Source organism: Telmatherina bonti (assembly GCF_933228915.1).
Source record: "Telmatherina bonti genome assembly, chromosome: 12".
NCBI lineage: Eukaryota > Metazoa > Chordata > Actinopteri > Atheriniformes > Telmatherinidae > Telmatherina > Telmatherina bonti.
The window spans coordinates 36,608,281-36,631,600 of record NC_136610.1 but is presented as its reverse complement, the minus strand read 5'-3'; the positions used below and the strand labels follow the sequence as shown (position 1 = coordinate 36,631,600).

The 23,320-nt window shown below is 56.1% G+C and overlaps 1 protein-coding gene across 2 annotated transcripts in view; it reads left to right on the top strand.

Annotated features, from left to right (window-relative positions):
- LOC306763475 (mitogen-activated protein kinase kinase kinase kinase 4) overlaps positions 1-23,320 on the top strand; it is a 101,631-nt gene that overhangs the window by 29,141 nt on the left and 49,170 nt on the right. For both annotated transcript variants that reach the window (XM_079250291.1, XM_079250290.1), the window contains exon 10: positions 19,086-19,258. In XM_079250291.1, coding sequence (XP_079106417.1) covers positions 19,086-19,258 — 173 coding nt within the window. The remainder of the gene's footprint in view (positions 1-19,085; positions 19,259-23,320) is intronic.

Genomic DNA, 23,320 nt, shown 5'->3' with positions numbered 1-23,320 from the left:
CTGGACACGCTGAAGGCGCTCGCCTGGACACGTAGAAGTCGCTCGTCTGGACACGTTGAAGTCGCTCGTCTGGACACGTAGAAGTCGCTCGTCTGGACACGTAGAAGTCGCTCGTCTGGACACGTAGAAGTCGCTCGTCTGGACACGCCGATGACGCTCGTCTGGACACGCCGGCGCTCATCTGGACACGCCGAAGGCGCTCGTCTGGACACGCCGAAGGCGCTCGTCTGGACACGCAGAAGGCGCTCGTCTGGACACGTAGAAGTCGCTCGTCTGGACACGCTGAAGTCGCTCGTCTGGACACGTTGAAGTCGCTCGTCTGGACACGTAGAAGTCGCTCGTCTGGACACGCTGAAGTCGCTCGTCTGGACACGCTGAAGGCGCCCGTCTGGACACGCCGAAGGCGCTCGTCTGGATACGTCGAAGGCGCTCGTCTGGACACGTCGAAGTCGCTCGTCTGGATACATCGAAGTCGCTCGTCTGGACACGTAGAAGTCGCTCGTCTGGACACGTCGAAGTCGCTCGTCTGGACACGTCGAAGTCGCTCGTCTGGATACGTCGAAGTCGCTCGTCTGGATACGCCGAAGGCGCTCGTCTGGACACGCCGAAGACGCTCGTCTGGACACGCCGAAGGCGCTCGTCTGGACACGTAGAAGGCGCTCATCTGGACACGTTGAAGTCGCTCGTCTGGACACGTAGAAGTCGCTCGTGTGGACACGTTGAAGTCGCTCGTCTGGACACGTAGAAGTCGCTCGTCTGGACACGTCGAAGTCGCTCGTCTGGACACGCTGAAGTCGCTCGTCTGGACACGCTGAAGTCGCTCGTCTGGACACGTAGAAGTCGCTCGTCTGGACACGTAGAAGTTGCTCGTCTGGACACGTAGAAGTCGCTCGTCTGGATACGTCGAAGTCGCTCGTCTGGATACGTCGAAGTCGCTCGTCTGGATACGCTGAAGGCGCTCGTCTGGATACATCGAAGTCGCTCGTCTGGATACGTCGAAGTCGCTCGTCTGGATACGCTGAAGTCGCTCGTCTGGACACGCCGAAGACGCTCGTCTGGACACGCCGAACTCGCTCGTCTGGACACGCCGAAGTCGCTCGTCTGGACACGCTGAAGTCGCTCGTCTGGACACGCCGAAGACGCTCGTCTGGACACGCTGAAGTCGCTCGTCTGGACACGCCGAAGGCGCTCGTCTGGACACGTAGAAGTCGCTCGTCTGGACACGTTGAAGTCGCTCGTCTGGACACGTAGAAGTCGCTCGTCTGGACACGTTGAAGTCGCTCGTTTGGACACGTAGAAGTCGCTCGTCTGGACACGTAGAAGTCGCTCGTCTGCACACGCTGAAGTCGCTCGTCTGGACACGCTGAAGTCGCTCGTCTGGACACATCGAAGTCGCTTGTCTGGACACGTTGAAGTCGCTCGTCTGGACACATAGAAGTCGCTCGTCTGGACACGTCGAAGTCGCTCGTCTGGACACGTCGAAGTCGCTCGTCTGGACACGTAGAAGTCGCTCGTCTGGACACGTTGAAGTCGCTCGTCTGGACACGCTGAAGTCGCTCGTCTGGACACGTTGAAGTCGCTCGTCTGGACACGCTGAAGTCGCTCGTCTGGACACGCTGAAGTCGCTCGTCTGGACACGCTGAAGTCGCTCGTCTGGACACGCTGAAGTCGCTCGTCTGGACACGCTGAAGGCGCTCGTCTGGACACGTAGAAGTCGCTCGTCTGGACACGCTGAAGTCGCTCATCTGGACACGCTGAAGTCGCTCGTCTGGACACGTAGAAGTCGCTCGTCTGGACACGCTGAAGTCGCTCGTCTGGACACGCTGAAGTCGCTCGTCTGGATACGTTGAAGTCGCTCGTCTGGACACGTCGAAGTCGCTCGTCTGGACACGCTGAAGGCGCTCGTCTGGACACGTCGAAGTCGCTCGTCTGGACACGTCGAAGTCGCTCGTCTGGACACGTCGAAGTCGCTCGTCTGGACACGTCGAAGTTGCTCGTCTGGACACGCCGAAGGCGCTCGTCTGGATACGTCGAAGTCGCTCGTCTGGACACGTCGAAGTCGCTCGTCTGGACACGTCGAAGTCGCTCGTCTGGACACGTAGAAGTCGCTCGTCTGGACACGTAGAAGTCGCTCGTCTGGATACGTCGAAGTCGCTCGTCTGGATACGTCGAAGTCGCTCGTCTGGATACGCTGAAGGCGCTCGTCTGGATACATCGAAGTCGCTCGTCTGGATACGTCGAAGTCGCTCGTCTGGATACGCTGAAGTCGCTCGTCTGGACACGCCGAAGACGCTCGTCTGGACACGCCGAACTCGCTCGTCTGGACACGCCGAAGTCGCTCGTCTGGACACGCTGAAGTCGCTCGTCTGGACACGCCGAAGACGCTCGTCTGGACACGCTGAAGTCGCTCGTCTGGACACGCCGAAGGCGCTCGTCTGGACACGTAGAAGTCGCTCGTCTGGACACGTTGAAGTCGCTCGTCTGGACACGTAGAAGTCGCTCGTCTGGACACGTTGAAGTCGCTCGTCTGGACACGTAGAAGTCGCTCGTCTGGACACGTAGAAGTCGCTCGTCTGCACACGCTGAAGTCGCTCGTCTGGACACGCTGAAGTCGCTCGTCTGGACACATCGAAGTCGCTTGTCTGGACACGCTGAAGTCGCTCGTCTGGACACATAGAAGTCGCTCGTCTGGACACGTCGAAGTCGCTCGTCTGGACACGTCGAAGTCGCTCGTCTGGACACGTAGAAGTCGCTCGTCTGGACACGTAGAAGTCGCTCGTCTGGACACGCTGAAGTCGCTCGTCTGGACACGTTGAAGTCGCTCGTCTGGACACGCTGAAGTCGCTCGTCTGGACACGCTGAAGTCGCTCGTCTGGACACGCTGAAGTCGCTCGTCTGGACACGCTGAAGTCGCTCGTCTGGACACGCTGAAGGCGCTCGTCTGGACACGTAGAAGTCGCTCGTCTGGACACGCTGAAGTCGCTCCTCTGGACACGCTGAAGTCGCTCGTCTGGACACGTAGAAGTCGCTCGTCTGGACACGCTGAAGTCGCTCGTCTGGACACGCTGAAGTCGCTCGTCTGGATACGTTGAAGTCGCTCGTCTGGACACGTAGAAGTCGCTCGTCTGGACACGCTGAAGGCGCTCGTCTGGACACGTCGAAGTCGCTCGTCTGGACACGTCGAAGTCGCTCGTCTGGACACGTCGAAGTCGCTCGTCTGGACACGTCGAAGTCGCTCGTCTGGACACGCCGAAGGCGCTCGTCTGGATACGTCGAAGTCGCTCGTCTGGACACGTCGAAGTCGCTCGTCTGGACACGTAGAAGTCGCTCGTCTGGACACGTAGAAGTCGCTCGTCTGGACACGTAGAAGTCGCTCGTCTGGACACGTAGAAGTCGCTCGTCTGGACACGTCGAAGTCGCTCGTCTGGATACGCTGAAGGCGCTCGTCTGGACACGCCGAAGACGCTCGTCTGGACACGTAGAAGTCGATCGTCTGGATACGTCGAAGGCGCTCGTCTGGACACGTCGAAGTCGCTCGTCTGGATACGTCGAAGTCGCTCGTCTGGACACGTCGAAGTCGCTCGTCTGGATACGTCGAAGTCGCTCGTCTGGACACGTCGAAGTCGCTCGTCTGGACACGTCGAAGTCGCTCGTCTGGACACGTCGAAGTCGCTCGTCTGGACACGCTGAAGTCGCTCGTCTGGACACGCTGAAGTCGCTCGTCTGGACACGTAGAAGTCGCTCGTCTGGACGCGCTGAAGTCGCTCGTCTGGACACCTCGAAGTCGCTCGTCTAGACACGTTGAAGTCGCTCGTCTGGACACGTTGAAGTCGCTCGTCTGGACACGTTGAAGTCGCTCGTCTGGACACGTAGAAGTCGCTCGTCTGGACACGTAGAAGTCGCTCGTCTGGACACGTAGAAGTCGCTCGTCTGGACACATCGAAGGCGCTAGTCTGGACACGTCGAAGTCGCTCGTCTGGACACGTCGAAGTCGCTCGTCTGGACACGTCGAAGTCGCTCGTCTGGACACGCTGAAGTCGCTCGTCTGGACACGCTGAAGTCGCTCGTCTGGACACGCTGAAGGCGCTCGTCTGGACACGTAGAAGTCGCTCGTCTGGACGCGCTGAAGTCGCTCGTCTGGACACATCGAAGTCGCTCGTCTGGACACGTTGAAGTCGCTCGTCTGGACACGTTGAAGTCGCTCGTCTGGACACGTAGAAGTCGCTCGTCTGGACACGTAGAAGTCGCTCGTCTGGACACGTAGAAGTCGCTCGTCTGGACACATCGAAGGCGCTAGTCTGGACACGTTGAAGTCGCTCGTCTGGACACGTAGAAGTCGCTCGTCTGGACACGTCGAAGTCGCTCGTCTGGACACGTCGAAGTCGCTCGTCTGGACACGTAGAAGTCGCTCGTCTGGACACGCTGAAGTCGCTCGTCTGGACACGTAGAAGTCGCTCGTCTGGACACGTCGAAGTCGCTCGTCTGGACACGTTGAAGTCGCTCATCTGGACACGCCGGCGCTCATCTGGATACGCTGAAGGCGCTCGTCTGGACACGCTGATGACGCTCGTCTGGACACGCCGGCGCTCATCTGGACACGCCGAAGGCGCTCGTCTGGACACGCCGAAGGCGCTCGTCTGGACACGCCGAAGGCGCTCGTCTGGACACGTAGAAGTCGCTCGTCTGGACACGTTGAAGTCGCTCATCTGGACACGCCGATGACGCTCGTCTGGACACGCCGATGACGCTCGTCTGGACACGCCGGCGCTCATCTGGACACGCCGGCGCTCATCTGGATACGCTGAAGGCGCTCGTCTGGACACGCCGATGACGCTCGTCTGGACACGCCGGCGCTCATCTGGACACGCCGAAGGCGCTCGTCTGGACACGTAGAAGTCGCTTGTCTGGACACGTCGAAGTCGCTCGTCTGGACACGCTGAAGTCGCTCGTCTGGACACGTAGAAGTCGCTCGTCTGGACACGCTGAAGTCGCTCGTCTGGACACGTAGAAGTCGCTCGTCTGGACACGCCGATGACGCTCGTCTGGACACGCCGAAGGCGCTCATCTGGACACGCCGAAGGCGCTCGTCTGGACACGCCGAAGGCGCTCATCTGGACACGCCGAAGGCGCTCGTCTGGACACGCCGAAGGCGCTCGTCTGGACACGTAGAAGTCGCTCTTCTGGACACGTAGAAGTCGCTCGTCTGGACACGTTGAAGTCGCTCGTCTGGACACGCTGAAGGCTCTCGTCTGGACACGCTGAAGTCGCTCGTCTGGACACGTAGAAGTCGCTCGTCTGGACACGCTGAAGGCGCTCGTCTGGACACGTTGAAGTCGCTCGTCTGGACACGTAGAAGTCGCTCGTCTGGACACGTCGAAGTCGCTCGTCTGGACACGCTGAAGGCTCTCGTCTGGACACGCTGAAGGCGCTCGTCTGGACACGCTGAAGTCGCTCGTCTGGACACGCTGAAGTCGCTCGTCTGGACACGTCGAAGTCGCTCGTCTGGACACGTCGAAGTCGCTCGTCTGGACACGCCGAAGGCGCTCGTCTGGATACGTCGAAGGCGCTCGTCTGGACACGTCGAAGTCGGTCGTCTGGACACGTCGAAGTCGCTCGTCTGGACACGTAGAAGTCGCTCGTCTGGACACGTAGAAGTCGCTCGTCTGGACACGTCGAAGTCGCTCGTCTGGACACGTCGAAGTCGCTCGTCTGGATACGCTGAAGGCGCTCGTCTGGACACGCCGAAGACGCTCGTCTGGACACGCCGAAGTCGCTCGTCTGGACACGTTGAAGTCGCTCGTCTGGACACGTTGAAGTCGCTCGTCTGGACACGTAGAAGTCGCTCGTCTGGACACGTTGAAGTCGCTCGTCTGGACACGTAGAAGTCGCTCGTCTGGACACGTCGAAGTCGCTCGTCTGGACACGCTGAAGGCGCTCGTCTGGACACGTAGAAGTCGCTCGTCTGGACACGTCGAAGTCACTCGTCTGGACACGCTGAAGTCGCTCGTCTGGACACGCTGATGTCGCTCGTCTGGATACGTCGAAGGCGCTCGTCTGGATACGTCGAAGTCGCTCATCTGGACACGTAGAAGTCGCTCGTCTGGATACGTCGAAGTCGCTCGTCTGGACACGTAGAAGTCGCTCGTCTGGACACGTAGAAGTCGCTCGTCTGGACACGCCGAAGGCGCTCGTCTGGATACGTAGAAGTCGCTCGTCTGGACACGCTGAAGTCGCTCGTCTGGATACTCTGAAGGCGCTCGTCTGGACACGCCGAAGACGCTCGTCTGGACACGCCGAAGTCGCTCGTCTGGACACGCTGAAGGCGCTCGTCTGGACACGTTGAAGTCGCTCGTCTGGACACGTCGAAGTCGCTCGTCTGGACACGTCGAAGTCGCTCGTTTGGACATGTCGAAGTCGCTCGTCTGGACACGTAGAAGTCGCTCGTCTGGACACGTAGAAGTCGCTCGTCTGGACACGTAGAAGTCGCTCGTCTGGACACGTAGAAGTCGCTCGTCTGGACACGCTGAAGTCGCTCGTCTGGATACGCTGAAGGCGCTCGTCTGGACACGTAGAAGTCGCTCGTCTGGACGCGCTGAAGTCGCTCGTCTGGACACATCGAAGTCGCTCGTCTGGACACGTTGAAGTCGCTCGTCTGGACACGTTGAAGTCGCTCGTCTGGACACGTAGAAGTCGCTCGTCTGGACACGTAGAAGTCGCTCGTCTGGACACGTAGAAGTCGCTCGTCTGGACACATCGAAGGCGCTAGTCTGGACACGTTGAAGTCGCTCGTCTGGACACGTAGAAGTCGCTCGTCTGGACACGTCGAAGTCGCTCGTCTGGACACGTCGAAGTCGCTCGTCTGGACACGTAGAAGTCGCTCGTCTGGACACGCTGAAGTCGCTCGTCTGGACACGTAGAAGTCGCTCGTCTGGACACGTCGAAGTCGCTCGTCTGGACACGTTGAAGTCGCTCATCTGGACACGCCGGCGCTCATCTGGATACGCTGAAGGCGCTCGTCTGGACACGCTGATGACGCTCGTCTGGACACGCCGGCGCTCATCTGGACACGCCGAAGGCGCTCGTCTGGACACGCCGAAGGCGCTCGTCTGGACACGCCGAAGGCGCTCGTCTGGACACGTAGAAGTCGCTCGTCTGGACACGTTGAAGTCGCTCATCTGGACACGCCGATGACGCTCGTCTGGACACGCCGATGACGCTCGTCTGGACACGCCGGCGCTCATCTGGACACGCCGGCGCTCATCTGGATACGCTGAAGGCGCTCGTCTGGACACGCCGATGACGCTCGTCTGGACACGCCGGCGCTCATCTGGACACGCCGAAGGCGCTCGTCTGGACACGTAGAAGTCGCTTGTCTGGACACGTCGAAGTCGCTCGTCTGGACACGCTGAAGTCGCTCGTCTGGACACGTAGAAGTCGCTCGTCTGGACACGCTGAAGTCGCTCGTCTGGACACGTAGAAGTCGCTCGTCTGGACACGCCGATGACGCTCGTCTGGACACGCCGAAGGCGCTCATCTGGACACGCCGAAGGCGCTCGTCTGGACACGCCGAAGGCGCTCATCTGGACACGCCGAAGGCGCTCGTCTGGACACGCCGAAGGCGCTCGTCTGGACACGTAGAAGTCGCTCTTCTGGACACGTAGAAGTCGCTCGTCTGGACACGTTGAAGTCGCTCGTCTGGACACGCTGAAGGCTCTCGTCTGGACACGCTGAAGTCGCTCGTCTGGACACGTAGAAGTCGCTCGTCTGGACACGCTGAAGGCGCTCGTCTGGACACGTTGAAGTCGCTCGTCTGGACACGTAGAAGTCGCTCGTCTGGACACGCTGAAGTCGCTCGTCTGGACACGCTGAAGTCGCTCGTCTGGACACGTCGAAGTCGCTCGTCTGGACACGTCGAAGTCGCTCGTCTGGACACGCCGAAGGCGCTCGTCTGGATACGTCGAAGGCGCTCGTCTGGACACGTCGAAGTCGGTCGTCTGGACACGTCGAAGTCGCTCGTCTGGACACGTAGAAGTCGCTCGTCTGGACACGTAGAAGTCGCTCGTCTGGACACGTCGAAGTCGCTCGTCTGGACACGTCGAAGTCGCTCGTCTGGATACGCTGAAGGCGCTCGTCTGGACACGCCGAAGACGCTCGTCTGGACACGCCGAAGTCGCTCGTCTGGACACGTTGAAGTCGCTCGTCTGGACACGTTGAAGTCGCTCGTCTGGACACGTAGAAGTCGCTCGTCTGGACACGTTGAAGTCGCTCGTCTGGACACGTAGAAGTCGCTCGTCTGGACACGTCGAAGTCGCTCGTCTGGACACGCTGAAGGCGCTCGTCTGGACACGTAGAAGTCGCTCGTCTGGACACGTCGAAGTCACTCGTCTGGACACGCTGAAGTCGCTCGTCTGGACACGCTGATGTCGCTCGTCTGGATACGTCGAAGGCGCTCGTCTGGATACGTCGAAGTCGCTCATCTGGACACGTAGAAGTCGCTCGTCTGGATACGTCGAAGTCGCTCGTCTGGACACGTAGAAGTCGCTCGTCTGGACACGTAGAAGTCGCTCGTCTGGACACGCCGAAGGCGCTCGTCTGGATACGTAGAAGTCGCTCGTCTGGACACGCTGAAGTCGCTCGTCTGGATACTCTGAAGGCGCTCGTCTGGACACGCCGAAGACGCTCGTCTGGACACGCCGAAGTCGCTCGTCTGGACACGCTGAAGGCGCTCGTCTGGACACGTTGAAGTCGCTCGTCTGGACACGTCGAAGTCGCTCGTCTGGACACGTCGAAGTCGCTCGTTTGGACATGTCGAAGTCGCTCGTCTGGACACGTAGAAGTCGCTCGTCTGGACACGTAGAAGTCGCTCGTCTGGACACGTAGAAGTCGCTCGTCTGGACACGTAGAAGTCGCTCGTCTGGACACGCTGAAGTCGCTCGTCTGGATACGCTGAAGGCGCTCGTCTGGACACGCCGAAGACGCTCGTCTGGACACGCCGAAGTCGCTCGTCTGGACACGCTGAAGTCGCTCGTCTGGACACGTTGAAGTCGCTCGTCTGGACACGTCGAAGTCGCTCGTCTGGACACGTCGAAGTCGCTCGTCTGGACATGTCGAAGTCGCTCGTCTGGACACGTAGAAGTCGCTCGTCTGGACACGTAGAAGTCGCTCGTCTGGACACGTAGAAGTCGCTCGTCTGGACACGTAGAAGTCGCTCGTCTGGACACGCTGAAGTCGCTCGTCTGGATACGCTGAAGGCGCTCGTCTGGACACGCCGAAGACGCTCGTCTGGACACGTAGAAGTCGCTCGTCTGGACACGTAGAAGTCGCTCGTCTGGACACGCCGAAGTCGCTCGTCTGGACACGCCGAAGTCGCTCGTCTGGACACGTAGAAGTCGCTCGTCTGGACACGTTGAAGTCGCTCGTCTGGACACGCTGAAGGCTCTCGTCTGGACACGCTGAAGTCGCTCGTCTGGACACGTAGAAGTCGCTCGTCTGGACACGCTGAAGGCGCTCGTCTGGACACGTTGAAGTCGCTCGTCTGGACACGTAGAAGTCGCTCGTCTGGACACGCTGAAGTCGCTCGTCTGGACACGCTGAAGTCGCTCGTCTGGACACGTCGAAGTCGCTCGTCTGGACACGCCGAAGGCGCTCGTCTGGATACGTCGAAGGCGCTCGTCTGGACACGTCGAAGTCGCTCGTCTGGACACATCGAAGTCGCTCGTCTGGACACGTAGAAGTCGCTCGTCTGGACACGTAGAAGTCGCTCGTCTGGACACGTCGAAGTCGCTCGTCTGGACACGTCGAAGTCGCTCGTCTGGATACGCTGAAGGCGCTCGTCTGGACACGCCGAAGTCGCTCGTCTGGACACGTTGAAGTCGCTCGTCTGGACACGTTGAAGTCGCTCGTCTGGACACGTAGAAGTCGCTCGTCTGGACACGTAGAAGTCGCTCGTCTGGACACGTAGAAGTCGCTCGTCTGGACACGTCGAAGTCGCTCGTCTGGACACGCTGAAGGCGCTCGTCTGGACACGTCGAAGTCGCTCGTCTGGACACGCTGAAGGCGCTCGTCTGGACACGTAGAAGTCGCTCGTCTGGACACGTCGAAGTCGCTCGTCTGGATACGCTGAAGGCGCTCGTCTGGACACGCCGAAGACGCTCGTCTGGACACGCCGAAGTCGCTCGTCTGGACACGCCGAAGTCGCTCGTCTGGACACGTTGAAGTCGCTCGTCTGGACACGTTGAAGTCGCTCGTCTGGACACGTAGAAGTCGCTCGTCTGGACACGTTGAAGTCGCTCGTCTGGACACGTTGAAGTCGCTCGTCTGGACACGTAGAAGTCGCTCGTCTGGACACGCTGATGTCGCTCGTCTGGATACGTCGAAGGCGCTCGTCTGGATACGTCGAAGTCGCTCATCTGGACACGTAGAAGTCGCTCGTCTGGATACGTCGAAGTCGCTCGTCTGGACACGTAGAAGTCGCTCGTCTGGACACGTAGAAGTCGCTCGTCTGGACACGCCGAAGGCGCTCGTCTGGATACGTAGAAGTCGCTCGTCTGGACACGCTGAACTCGCTCGTCTGGATACGCTGAAGGCGCTCGTCTGGACACGCCGAAGACGCTCGTCTGGACACGCCGAAGTCGCTCGTCTGGACACGCTGAAGGCGCTCGTCTGGACACGTTGAAGTCGCTCGTCTGGACACGTCGAAGTCGCTCGTCTGGACACGTCGAAGTCGCTCGTCTGGACACGTAGAAGTCGCTCGTCTGGACACGTAGAAGTCGCTCGTCTGGACACGTAGAAGTCGCTCGTCTGGACACGTCGAAGTCGCTCGTCTGGACACATCGAAGTCGCTCGTCTGGACACGTAGAAGTCGCTCGTCTGGACACGTAGAAGTCGCTCGTCTGGACACGTCGAAGTCGCTCGTCTGGACACGTCGAAGTCGCTCGTCTGGATACGCTGAAGGCGCTCGTCTGGACACGCCGAAGTCGCTCGTCTGGACACGTTGAAGTCGCTCGTCTGGACACGTTGAAGTCGCTCGTCTGGACACGTAGAAGTCGCTCGTCTGGACACGTTGAAGTCGCTCGTCTGGACACGTAGAAGTCGCTCGTCTGGACACGTCGAAGTCGCTCGTCTGGACACGCTGAAGGCGCTCGTCTGGACACGTCGAAGTCGCTCGTCTGGACACGCTGAAGGCGCTCGTCTGGACACGTAGAAGTCGCTCGTCTGGACACGTCGAAGTCGCTCGTCTGGATACGCTGAAGGCGCTCGTCTGGACACGCCGAAGACGCTCGTCTGGACACGCCGAAGTCGCTCGTCTGGACACGCCGAAGTCGCTCGTCTGGACACGTTGAAGTCGCTCGTCTGGACACGTTGAAGTCGCTCGTCTGGACACGTAGAAGTCGCTCGTCTGGACACGTTGAAGTCGCTCGTCTGGACACGTTGAAGTCGCTCGTCTGGACACGTAGAAGTCGCTCGTCTGGACACGCTGATGTCGCTCGTCTGGATACGTCGAAGGCGCTCGTCTGGATACGTCGAAGTCGCTCATCTGGACACGTAGAAGTCGCTCGTCTGGATACGTCGAAGTCGCTCGTCTGGACACGTAGAAGTCGCTCGTCTGGACACGTAGAAGTCGCTCGTCTGGACACGCCGAAGGCGCTCGTCTGGATACGTAGAAGTCGCTCGTCTGGACACGCTGAAGTCGCTCGTCTGGATACGCTGAAGGCGCTCGTCTGGACACGCCGAAGACGCTCGTCTGGACACGCCGAAGTCGCTCGTCTGGACACGCTGAAGGCGCTCGTCTGGACACGTTGAAGTCGCTCGTCTGGACACGTCGAAGTCGCTCGTCTGGACACGTCGAAGTCGCTCGTTTGGACATGTCGAAGTCGCTCGTCTGGACACGTAGAAGTCGCTCGTCTGGACACGTAGAAGTCGCTCGTCTGGACACGTAGAAGTCGCTCGTCTGGACACGTAGAAGTCGCTCGTCTGGACACGCTGAAGTCGCTCGTCTGGACACGCTGAAGTCGCTCGTCTGGATACGCTGAAGGCGCTCGTCTGGACACGCCGAAGACGCTCGTCTGGACACGCCGAAGTCGCTCGTCTGGACACGCTGAAGTCGCTCGTCTGGACACGTTGAAGTCGCTCGTCTGGACACGTCGAAGTCGCTCGTCTGGACACGTAGAAGTCGCTCGTCTGGACACGTAGAAGTCGCTCGTCTGGACACGTAGAAGTCGCTCGTCTGGACACGTAGAAGTCGCTCGTCTGGACACGCTGAAGGCGCTCGTCTGGATACGTTGAAGGCTCTCGTCTGGACACGCCGAAGACGCTCGTCTGGACACGTAGAAGTCGCTCGTCTGGACACGTAGAAGTCGCTCGTCTGGACACGCCGAAGGCGCTCGTCTGGACACGTAGAAGTCGCTCGTCTGGACACGTAGAAGTCGCTCGTCTGGACACGCTGAAGTCGCTCGTCTGGATACGCTGAAGGCGCTCGTCTGGACACGCCGAAGACGCTCGTCTGGACACGCCGAAGACGCTCGTCTGGACACGTAGAAGTCGCTCGTCTGGACACGTCGAAGTCGCTCGTCTGGACACGCCGAAGTCGCTCGTCTGGACACGTCGAAGTCGCTCGTCTGGACACGCTGAAGACGCTCGTCTGGACACGTAGAAGTCGCTCGTCTGGACACGTAGAAGTCGCTCGTCTGGACACGTAGAAGTCGCTCGTCTGGACACGCTGAAGTCGCTCGTCTGGACACGTAGAAGTCGCTCGTCTGGACACGTCGAAGTGGCTCGTCTGGACACGCTGAAGTCGCTCGTCTGGACACGTAGAAGTCGCTCGTCTAGACACGTAGAAGTCGCTCGTCTGGACACGTAGAAGTCGCTCGTCTAGACACGTAGAAGTCGCTCGTCTGGACACGTAGAAGGCGCTCGTCTGGACACGCTGAAGACGCTCGTCTGGACACGCTGAAGTCGCTCGTCTGGACACGCTGAAGACGCTCGTCTGGACACGTAGAAGTCGCTCGTCTGGACACGCTGAAGACGCTCGTCTGGACACGCTGAAGGTGCTCGTCTGGACACGCTGAAGACGCTCGTCTGGACACGTAGAAGTCGCTCGTCTGGACACGTTGAAGTCGCTCGTCTGGACACGCTGAAGGCGTAGAAGTCACTCGCCCTCTGTTGGAAATAGCAGATGATGTGTTTGTTGTCATTTTCAGCCTCAGCCATGTTTCTGTGGTCATCCTGGCGGTCTGTCCCGCTCCTCGCTGCCTTGTCCTCCATACATGATGCATAAACCCCTCACACTGAACTCTTGGCTGACCTGGCTGCTGTCCTTCATTCATTATTAATGTCACTGAGACGACTTTAACCTCCCCGACGGCGTTCCATCGTTGCACCTCCGGGCCGTCCGCAGGCGGCTGTATGATGCAGTAACACACATTCATGTCAGACATAAGATCCTGTGGTGTTTTGGGGCCGACTGTGACAGCAGATTTCAGCTTACAACATCAACACTAACAGGAGTTTCTCTGCTGCCGCCAGTCTGTGAGCTGCAGGTGAGTTTCTACATCTGCTGTTAGATTTCTAAATCTGCTGCTTTTACAACCATCTCTGTTGGTTTTGTTATGATATGAGAAATCTCTTCTTGTTTATTGATTCCATCGGACTAATATTGATTTATAAATAATCATAGTTTAGACTGCTGAACCACGACAACATTTGGTTCAGTTGTTTTAAACTAAATGTGCTTTTATCCTGGTGGATTCAGCTTTACAGGCAACACAGACACAAGTTCAGCCTCTGTTGCCTCTGGTCGTGTTGCTCTTTCACTGGAGGCATCGTTGGTCCGTGCACATGCCGTCAGGTGACACGGGGGTCTGTCGTTCCGGTTCACGTACATTTTCTTGTACTTTGTTTACATGGTCTTTGAACTGTTTATTGTCTGAACTGCTTGTTGGTCATGGAAAAGGTTGCAACGAGTTGATATCCTGGACTTTCTGTGGTACCACACGTCTGTAGTTCCATCACAGACCTGACGGTACAGCGTGAAACCGGATGGTAGCCAACCCCCCCACCCCCCAACCTCTGTACTGGAGGGTGCCAGGCTAATAATACATTTATCGGTGAGGAATCTGGTTGAAGTTGCACTAAACGTGCATGGCTGGACATTATTTATGACGTCTGAGCTTGTGATCGTGTCTGTCGGTCTGTCTGCTCACCTGACGGCTGGACGCTCGTCAGGCGTCTGTTCCTCTTTTCAACACTTTTCACAGTTTTAATTTTTTTTCTTGTTTTTCTGACTGATGTCATCATAATCAGCGTGGAGAGAAAGACTAATCATGGTTCTGAGTTTCAGGCTGAGGATGGAGACCGCTGCCGTCTTCCTGCTCGGTTCAGCCTCTTCCTGTTCCTCAGCAGAGGATTATTAATAAACCGCTCTCAGCTGTTTTGGTCATAACTCCTTAAATAAAAAGCGCAGCTGCAGCTGATGCTACAACTTGCATTTACTTTGCTTAATGTTTGCAGATGTTCTGGTTTTCTGTCATCAAGGCTTTTTATATTTACTCATCAGTATTTACTTCCTCATGTGTGGTCAGGCTCTTACCATCAGCAAACAGCCACAAGAAAAGCTCTTTTCACTCTGAACCTCTGAACCTGTAAGGATTTAGTATCGCTATACGGAGACTCGATTCTTTATTTCTGTTCAGCAACACATAAACATGTAAGAAATAGGAGAAAATAAATAGTTGTTGTAAATAGTAATAATTTCAAAGTTCAATTTAAAAACAGGTAAAAAAAAAAACATATTTAGGTACATTTCTATGTAAATCGGTGATTCCAGCCACCGACTAGTTTCCACGGTCGGTCCGTCGGCAGGTCGATGGACTGAAAGCAGCAGAGTACATGATGACACGTTTACCTCGTACAGTTGCAGATAAAACTTCCATCAGCGTGAGACGGAGACGGCGTGGGGAGCAGGTAAAGGCTGGATGAAGGATGCATACATGGAAAACACGTTGGGTTATTTCTCATGTCATGGGACAAATTACATGCATGTAACCCTGAGCTCCCTGAGCCGTCACCTTATCGTGGTGGAGGGGTTTGTGCGTCCCGAAGATCCTAGCAGCTATGTTGTCGGGGGCTTTATGCCCCTGGTAGGGTCACCCATGGCAAACAGGTGTCTAGGGGAGGGACCAGACCAAGCACGGCTCATAGACCCCTATGATGACGACTAACCTGGGCATGAATGTTCCCTTGCCCGGACGCGGGTTACCGGGACCCCCCTCTGGAGCCAGGCCTGGAGGCGGGGTACGAGAGCGAGCGTCTGGTGGCCGGGCCTTCGCCCATGGGGCCCGGTCGGGCTCAGCCCGAAAGGGTTACATGGGCCCCACCTCCCGTGGGCTCACCATCTGCAGGAGGAGCCGTAGGGGTCGGGTGCAATGTGAGCTGGGCGGCAGCAAGGGGCGGGGACCCTGGCGGTCTGATCCCCGGCTGCAGAAGCTGGCTCTAGGGACGTGGAACGTCACCTCTCTGGTGGGGAAGGAGCCTGAGCTTGTGCGCGAGGTTGAGCGGTTCCGACTAGATATAGTTGGACTCACCTCGACGCATGGCTTGGGCTCTGGAACCAGTACCCTCGAGAGGGGCTGGACCTTCTTCCACTCTGGAGTTGCTCATGGTGAGAGGCGCCGAGCAGGTGTGGGCATTCTCATCAGCCCCCAGCTTGGTGCCTGCACGTTGGGGTTTACCCCGGTGGATGAAAGGGTAGTTTCCCTCCGCCTCCGGGTGGGGGGACGGGTCCTGACTGTTGTCTGTGCTTATGCACCGAACAGCAGTTCAGAGTACCCACCCTTTCTGGAGTCCTTGGAGGGAGTGCTGGAGGGTGCTCCTTCTGGGGACTCCATTGTTCTGCTGGGGGACTTCAATGCTCACGTGGGCAATAACAGTGAGACCTGGAGGGGAGTGATTGGGAGGCATGGTCCCCCCCCTCTGAACCCAAATGGTGTTTTGTTATTGGACTTCTGTGCTCGTCATGGATTGTCTATAACGAACACCATGTTCCAGCATAAGAGTGTCCATATGTACACCTGCCATCAGGACTCCCTGGGCCGCAGTTCAATGATCGACTTTGTAGTCGTATCGTCGGACCTGCGGCCACATGCCTTGGACACTCGGGTGAAGAGGGGGCGGAGCTGTCAACTGATCACCACCTGGTGGTGAGTTGGCTCAGATGGTGGGGGAGGAAGCCGGTCAGAGCTGGCAGGCCCAAACGTGTTGTGAGGGTCTGCTGGGAACGTCTGGCTGAGTCCCCTGTCAGAGCGAGCTTCAACTCCCACCTTCAGCAGAGCTTCGAACATGTCCCGAGTGAGGCGGGGGACATTGAGTCCGAATGGGCTGTGTTCCGTGCCTCTATTGCTGAGGCGGCCAGCCGGAGCTGTGGCTGTAAGGTAGTTGGTGCCTGTCGTGGCGGTAATCCCAGGACTCGTTGGTGGACACCAGCAGTGAGGGATGCCGTCAAGCTGAAGAAGGAGTCCTATCGGGCCTTCTTGGCCTGTGGGACTCTGGAGGCAGCTGATGCGTACCGACGGGCTAAGCGGCATGCGGCTTCGGCTGTTGCCGAGGCAAAAATTCGGGCATGGGAGGAGTTCGGCGAGGCCATGGAGAAAGACTTCCGGACGGCTTCGAGGAGATTCTGGTCCACCATCCGGCGGCTCAGGAGGGGGAAGCAGTGCTCCATCAATACTGTGTACAGTGGAGATGGGGAGCTGCTGACCTCAACTCGGGATGTTGTGGGTCGGTGGAGGGAATACTTCGAAGACCTCCTCAATCCTACCAACACGGCTTCCCATGAGGGAGCAGAGCTGGTGGACTCAGGGGTGGACTCTCCTATCTCTGGGGCTGAAGTCGCTGAGGTGGTCAAAAAGCTCCTTGGCGGCAAGGTCCCGGGGGTGGATGAGATCCGCCCGGAGTTCGTTAAGGCTCTGGATGCTGTGGGGCTGTCCTGGCTGACACGCCTCTGCAGCATCGCGTGGACATCGGGGGCAGTACCGCTGGATTGGCAGACTGGGGTGGTGGTCCCCCTTTTTAAGAAGGGGGACCGGAGGGTGTGTTCCAATTACAGGGGAATCACACTCCTCAGCCTCCCTGGTAAGGTCTATTCAGGGGTCCTGGAGAGGAGGGTCCGCCGGATAGTCGAATCCCGGATTGAGGAGGAGCAGTGTGGTTTTCGTCCTGGTCGCGGAACAGTGGACCAGCTCTATACCCTCTCTGGGGTCCTCGGGGGGGCATGGGAGTTTGCCCAACCAGTCTACATGTGCTTTGTGGACCTGGAGAAGGCATTCGACCGTGTCCCCCGGGGGCTCCTGTGGGGGGTACTCCGGGAGTATGGGGTACCGGACCCCCTTGTACGAGCTGTCCGGTCCCTGTACGACAGGTGTCAGAGCTTGGTCCGCATTGCCGGTAGTAAGTCGGATCCGTTTCCGGTGAGGGTTGGACTCCGCCAAGGCTGCCCTTTATCGCCGATTCTGTTCATAACTTATATGGACAGAATTTCTAGGCGCAGCCGAGGTGTTGAGGAGATCCGACTTGGTGGCCTCAGGATTGGGTCCCTGCTTTTTGCGGATGACGTGGTCCAGTTGGCTTCATCTGGTCGTGATCTCCAGCTCTCGCTTGAGCGATTCGCGGCCGAGTGTGAAGCGGCTGGGATGAGAATCAGCACCTCAAAATCTGAGACCATGGTCCTCAGCCGGAATAGGGTGGATTGTCCTCTCCGGGTCGGGGGTCAGGTCCTGCCTCAAGTGGAGGAGTTTAAATATCTCGGGGTCTTGTTCACGAGTGAGGGAAGGATGGAGCGCGAGATCGACAGACGGATCGGTGCGGCGTCTGCAGTAATGCGGACTCTGCGCCGGTCTGTCGTGGTGAAGAAGGAGCTGAGCCAGAAGGCGAAGCTCTCGATTTACCAGTCGATCTACGTTCCTACCCTCACCTATGGTCATGAGCTGTGGGTCGTGACCGAAAGAAGGAGATCTCGTATACAGGCGGCTGAAATGAGTTTCTTCCGCAGGGTGGCCGGGCTCACCCTTAGAGATAGGGTGAGGAGCTCGGTCATCCGGGAGGGGCTCAGAGTAGAGCCACTGCTCCTTCACATCGAGAGGAACCAGTTGAGGTGGCTCGGGCATCTGGTCAGGATGCCTCCTGGACGCCTCCCTGGTGAGGTGTTCCAGGCACGTCCCTCTGGGAGGAGACCCCGGGGAAGACCCAGGACACGCTGGAGGGATTACATCTCTCGGCTGGCCTGGGAACGCCTCGGGATCCCCCCCGCAGAGTTGGCAAATGTGGCTGGGGAGAGGGAAGTCTGGGCTTCCCTGCTTAGGCTGCTGCCCCCGCGACCCGACCCCGGATAAGCGGCAGAAGATGGATGGATGGATGGATGGTAACCAGTGGGGGGGGGGGATCGAATGGAAAAATCGAAAATCTGGATTTTTTGCTTCACAATTTTTAAATGAACTTATTTGTTTAAAAAAATCTATTTTTTTCCCCAAATAAATAAAAATAATCTTTATAAAATATTGATCTTTTTACTTGTCTTCCTGGCATTATAGCAGCAGAATGATGTTCTGGCTGTTGGGTTGTTTTTTCCTCACTGAAATCAAGAAAAATGAGGAGGAAAAAAAAAGTTTAATTAATTTTTTTTGTTGTTTTTAATCTACAAAAATCAGCGAAGAATTGTGAGAATTCAAACCGAAGAAAATCTGAATGGAATCGAATCGTCGCAGCCAGTAGCCAGGAAACGTGCATCGTGAGGACATGCAGGCGAAAGAACCGCCGTTGACCAGTCGGGTTTTCTCACCACTCGCTGTGGACGGACTGACGGACTGAACACGGTTCCATCTCACAACGAGGAAGAATCCTGATCCGGATCAGACTTAGACCAGGACCAGTTCTCAGAAACACATCATGCAGATCCTGCTGGGTTTTCATGTAAAGCTGCAGACAGACAGACATGAAGACGACCGCCATCTTCTCGGTGGCCGACAGAAAACGAGACTTTCTCTGCAGGTTTTTTTCTAAGTAACACCTTCATGTTGTCTGCCTTCTTTTCGCAGGTCAAAGCGTTTCTTGTCGTTCATTGACAGTTGTCTGATCAAAAACCATCTTCATCGACCCACCACGGACGCCCTGCTGAGACACGCCTTCATCAGAGACCTGGCCAATGAGAGACAAGTTCGCATCATGCTCAAGGACCACCTGGACAGAACCAGGAAGAAGCGAGAGAAAGGTAGAGCTGAAAGTTCTCGTTTCCTCCCGACTCGAAGTCCAGTTTTCCCGTGTTAGAGATGCTTTGCTCGGGCGTGGTTTTACCATGGAAACGTTCCAGTTGGCTGCCAGCATCACACCATTTCCATGGCGTCCACACACATGCAGAGGACGCTGTGACGGGATCACAGCTTCATGGAAGCAAAGGATGATTTCAGAGGGGTGGAAACGGGATGAAAGGCAGGAATCAGGAGGGAGGAACGTTGTGAGGAAAACTTTATTAAGTGTTGAATGTGAGACGCAGCGAGACGGGAAGACGGGGACGTTTCTGACTTCAGGCGGGTTTTCTGTGTTCGTGCAGAGAGACGAAGAGGATGGAGGGGAGGAAACGCAGTCACCATCTGCTTCTGATCATCTCTTCGCTTACAAAAACACACTAATGGCTGCTCCACTTCGCATGTTGTTTGTGTGCATGCGTGCAGTGCGTTTAGGGTCAGGTTAGTGTGTGTGTGTGTGTGTGTGTGTGTGTGTGTGTGTGTGTGTGTGTGTGTGTGTGTGTGTGTGTAAGATTATACACTCCAACATAATGAAATGCCTCCAGTGTTAGTATGTGTGGGAAAAGTCAGCATTCCGGATATGATGCAAGGATGTGTCATGTTTAGCGTCCCCGGGGGAGCGTTTGCACAAAGATGCTCTATGTTTTGGAAGATGTATCACTCCAAAAAGAAACTGAAGGCCTGAAACTGCTGTTCTTTTCTGCAGCTTTGGCTCGGAGGCGTAACGTGAGCCAGATACGGTCCGACGACGCCGCAGGGCTTTTTCAGCTCCGAATAAACCCACCTGGGATGAGTTAATGTTCAGACCCTCGCTTGCAACATATGGAGAGGCTTCTTGTCCACCATGTGCGAGCCAAATGTCCTGCTAGGCTGGCCTCGTCTCCGGGCCTCCTGGATCTTCATGTAGCGGATACGGTTAAAACGGCTGTGAACTGGGGAACTAAAGTAGCTGGATCAGATTCAAACATCGCTGCTGGAATAGTCAACAAATACTCGCCAGCTTTATGGGTGTGTTAAGAACAGCAGTGTGTGCAAGGTGTTTGGACTGATCCAGATTCTGAGGCCGCGATGCAGAGCAAAATGATCTGCTACACGACGTGGACACAACAGAGTCGCTTTTAGTTTAGGCTGAATGTTTGTACAGAAATACCCTAAACGTGTTCAGGACGGCTTCAGCCGTCACGCTAAAAACATGTGAAAGGAACAGATAAAGCAGCATAAAGAGCAACCAGAAGTTTGTAGAAATAACACACATAGATCAGCAGTGACCAAGCCTTTTCTCATCTGCACATCATTCTAGCAAATCAGAGACGTTCACCCTGATCTGCACCCGCGGCTGCATCTCCGTTCTGGCAGCCAGGGCCGGAATAAAAGCACAGAGGCCCCTGGGCCCAGAGTGTTCCAGGGGCCCCCTTCACAACATGGTGAAAATTTCTAACATCTCTCAGCCAGTGGTACCAGGAGCAACACACCACACACTGGGATGTAACTGTCTGGCTTTATGTACATTTTGTTTCATGTCCGAACTCCTGGGGTACTCCTGGGGTACTCCTGGGGTCGGCTCAACCCCCGACAGGATCCAGCAGCTGCGAACACGGAGACCTGAGTGGGACGCAACGTCTCACTTTGCTGCATCTGCTGTGTTTGCTTGTTGCCACCAACATCAACAGCAAAGTTCAGAAATCCTCTCCAATGGCAACAGGTTTGGTTTACCAACAGCTGAGTCATCGTGCAGACATAGTCCATCCGGTCTGCTTCCAGACCAGGAATCCTGGTCCTGGAGGACCGGAGTCCTGCAGGCTTTCCTGCTGAAACACACCTGACTCAGACTCAGACCAGCTCTGCCTGCTAAACACACTGTGATTTGAATCAGGTGTGTTGCAGCGCGGACACTCTGAAAACCTGCAGGACACGGTCCTCGAGGATCAGGATGGAGGATCCCTGTTCCAGAGGAACGGTCCAGTGCTGCTGGACAGATGCACATCATCTTCTGGCATCCAGCAACACAATGCCATCAGCAGTGATGTAGAGATGCAGAGGTTCATGCTTGTCAAGCTGAGATAAGACCTCCGTCCATCAGTCGTAGTCCAGACCTCGTCCCGACGGGACGGTGCAAACCTGACGGAGACCTCGGTGAGATGGAGCCATGTGAGGAAGAAGAGCGGAGCCAAACGTGGGTCCACCTGGTCCTGAATCATGAGGAGTTCTTGCTTTTTCACGCCGTTCTTCTGCATCTTAGCTGCGTTGCAGAGTTTTACATGTAGTTGTTCCTCTGAGAGTTCCCGTCGGAGTCCTGCTGCAGCAGGTCTGCAGGGAACCTTCTGACTGCTGCTGGGCGGACCCAACCCAAGTGGCATGAAGGGAATGTTTACAGGAAGGATCTTTCGTAGATTTTCATTATTTCTGTTCTTCAGCAAACTCATCAGATGTCTGTTCTTTCATTTTCATTCTCACATGTAGAAGGTTTTAGATGATTTAACTCGCTGCAAATCATCTGTTTTCAGAGTTTGGATGACAGAAAATAAACTTAAACGTCCAGTAGGCATCCAGTAAACGTCCGGTAGGCATCCAGTAAACGTCCGGTAGACATCCAGTAAACATCCAGTAAATATCCGGTAAACGTCCGGTAGGCATCCAGTAAACGTCCGGTAGGCATCCAGTAAACGTCCGGTAGGCATCCAGTAAACGTCCGGTAGACATCCAGTAAACGTCCGGTAGGCATCCAGTAAACGTCCGGTAGACATCCAGTAAACGTCCGGTAGCCATCCAGTAAACGTCCGGTAGGCGTCCAGTAAACGTCCGGTAGACATCCAGTAAACGTCCGGTAGGCATCCAGTAAACGTCCGGTAGGCATCCAGTAAACGTCCGGTAGACATCCAGTAAACGTCCGGTAGACATCCAGTAAACGTCCGGTAGGCATCCAGTAAACGTCCGGTAGGCATCCAGTAAATATCCGGTAAACGTCCAGTAGACATCCAGTAAACATCCAGTAAATATCCGGTAAACATCCGGTAGACATCCGGTAAACGTCCGGTAGACATCCAGTAAACGTCCGGTAGGCATCCAGTAAACGTCCGGTAAACATCCAGTAAACGTCCGGTAAACATCCAGTAAACGTCCGGTAGACATCCAGTAAATATCCGGTAAACGTCCAGTAGACATCCAGTAAACATCCAGTAAATATCCGGTAAACATCCGGTAGACATCCGGTAAACGTCCGGTAGACATCCAGTAAACGTCCGGTAGGCATCCAGTAAACGTCCGGTAAACATCCAGTAAACGTCCGGTAAACATCCAGTAAACGTCCGGTAAACATCCAGTAAACATCCGGTAAACATCCGGTAAACATCCAGTAAACATCCGGTAAACGTCCAGTAAACGTCCGGTAAACATCCAGTAAACATCCGGTAAACATCCGGTAAACGTCCAGTAAACGTCCAGTAAACGTCCGGTAAACATCCAGTAAACGTCCCGTAAACATCCAGTAAACGTCCAGTAAACATCCAGTAAACGTCCGGTAAACATCCGGTAAACATCCAGTAAACGTCCGGTAAACATCCGGTAAACATCCAGTAAACGTCCGGTAAACATCCAGTAAACGTCCCGTAAACATCCGGTAAACGTCCGGTAAACATCCAGTAAAAGTCCCGTAAACATCCAGTAAACGTCCGGTAAACATCCAGTAAACATCCGGTAAACATCCAGTAAACGTCCGGTAAACATCCGGTAAACGTCCGGTAAACATCCGGTAAACATCCGGTAAACATCCAGTAAACATCCGGTAAACATCCAGTAAACGTCCGGTAAACATCCGGTAAACGTCCGGTAAACGTCCGGTAAACATCCGGTAAACGTCCAGTAAACGTCCGGTAAACGTCCGGTAAACATCCGGTAAACATCCAGTAAACGTCCGGTAAACGTCCGGTAAACATCCGGTAAACGTCCAGTAAACATCCAGTAAACGTCCGGTAAACATCCAGTAAACGTCCGGTAAACGTCCGGTAAACATCCGGTAAACGTCCAGTAAA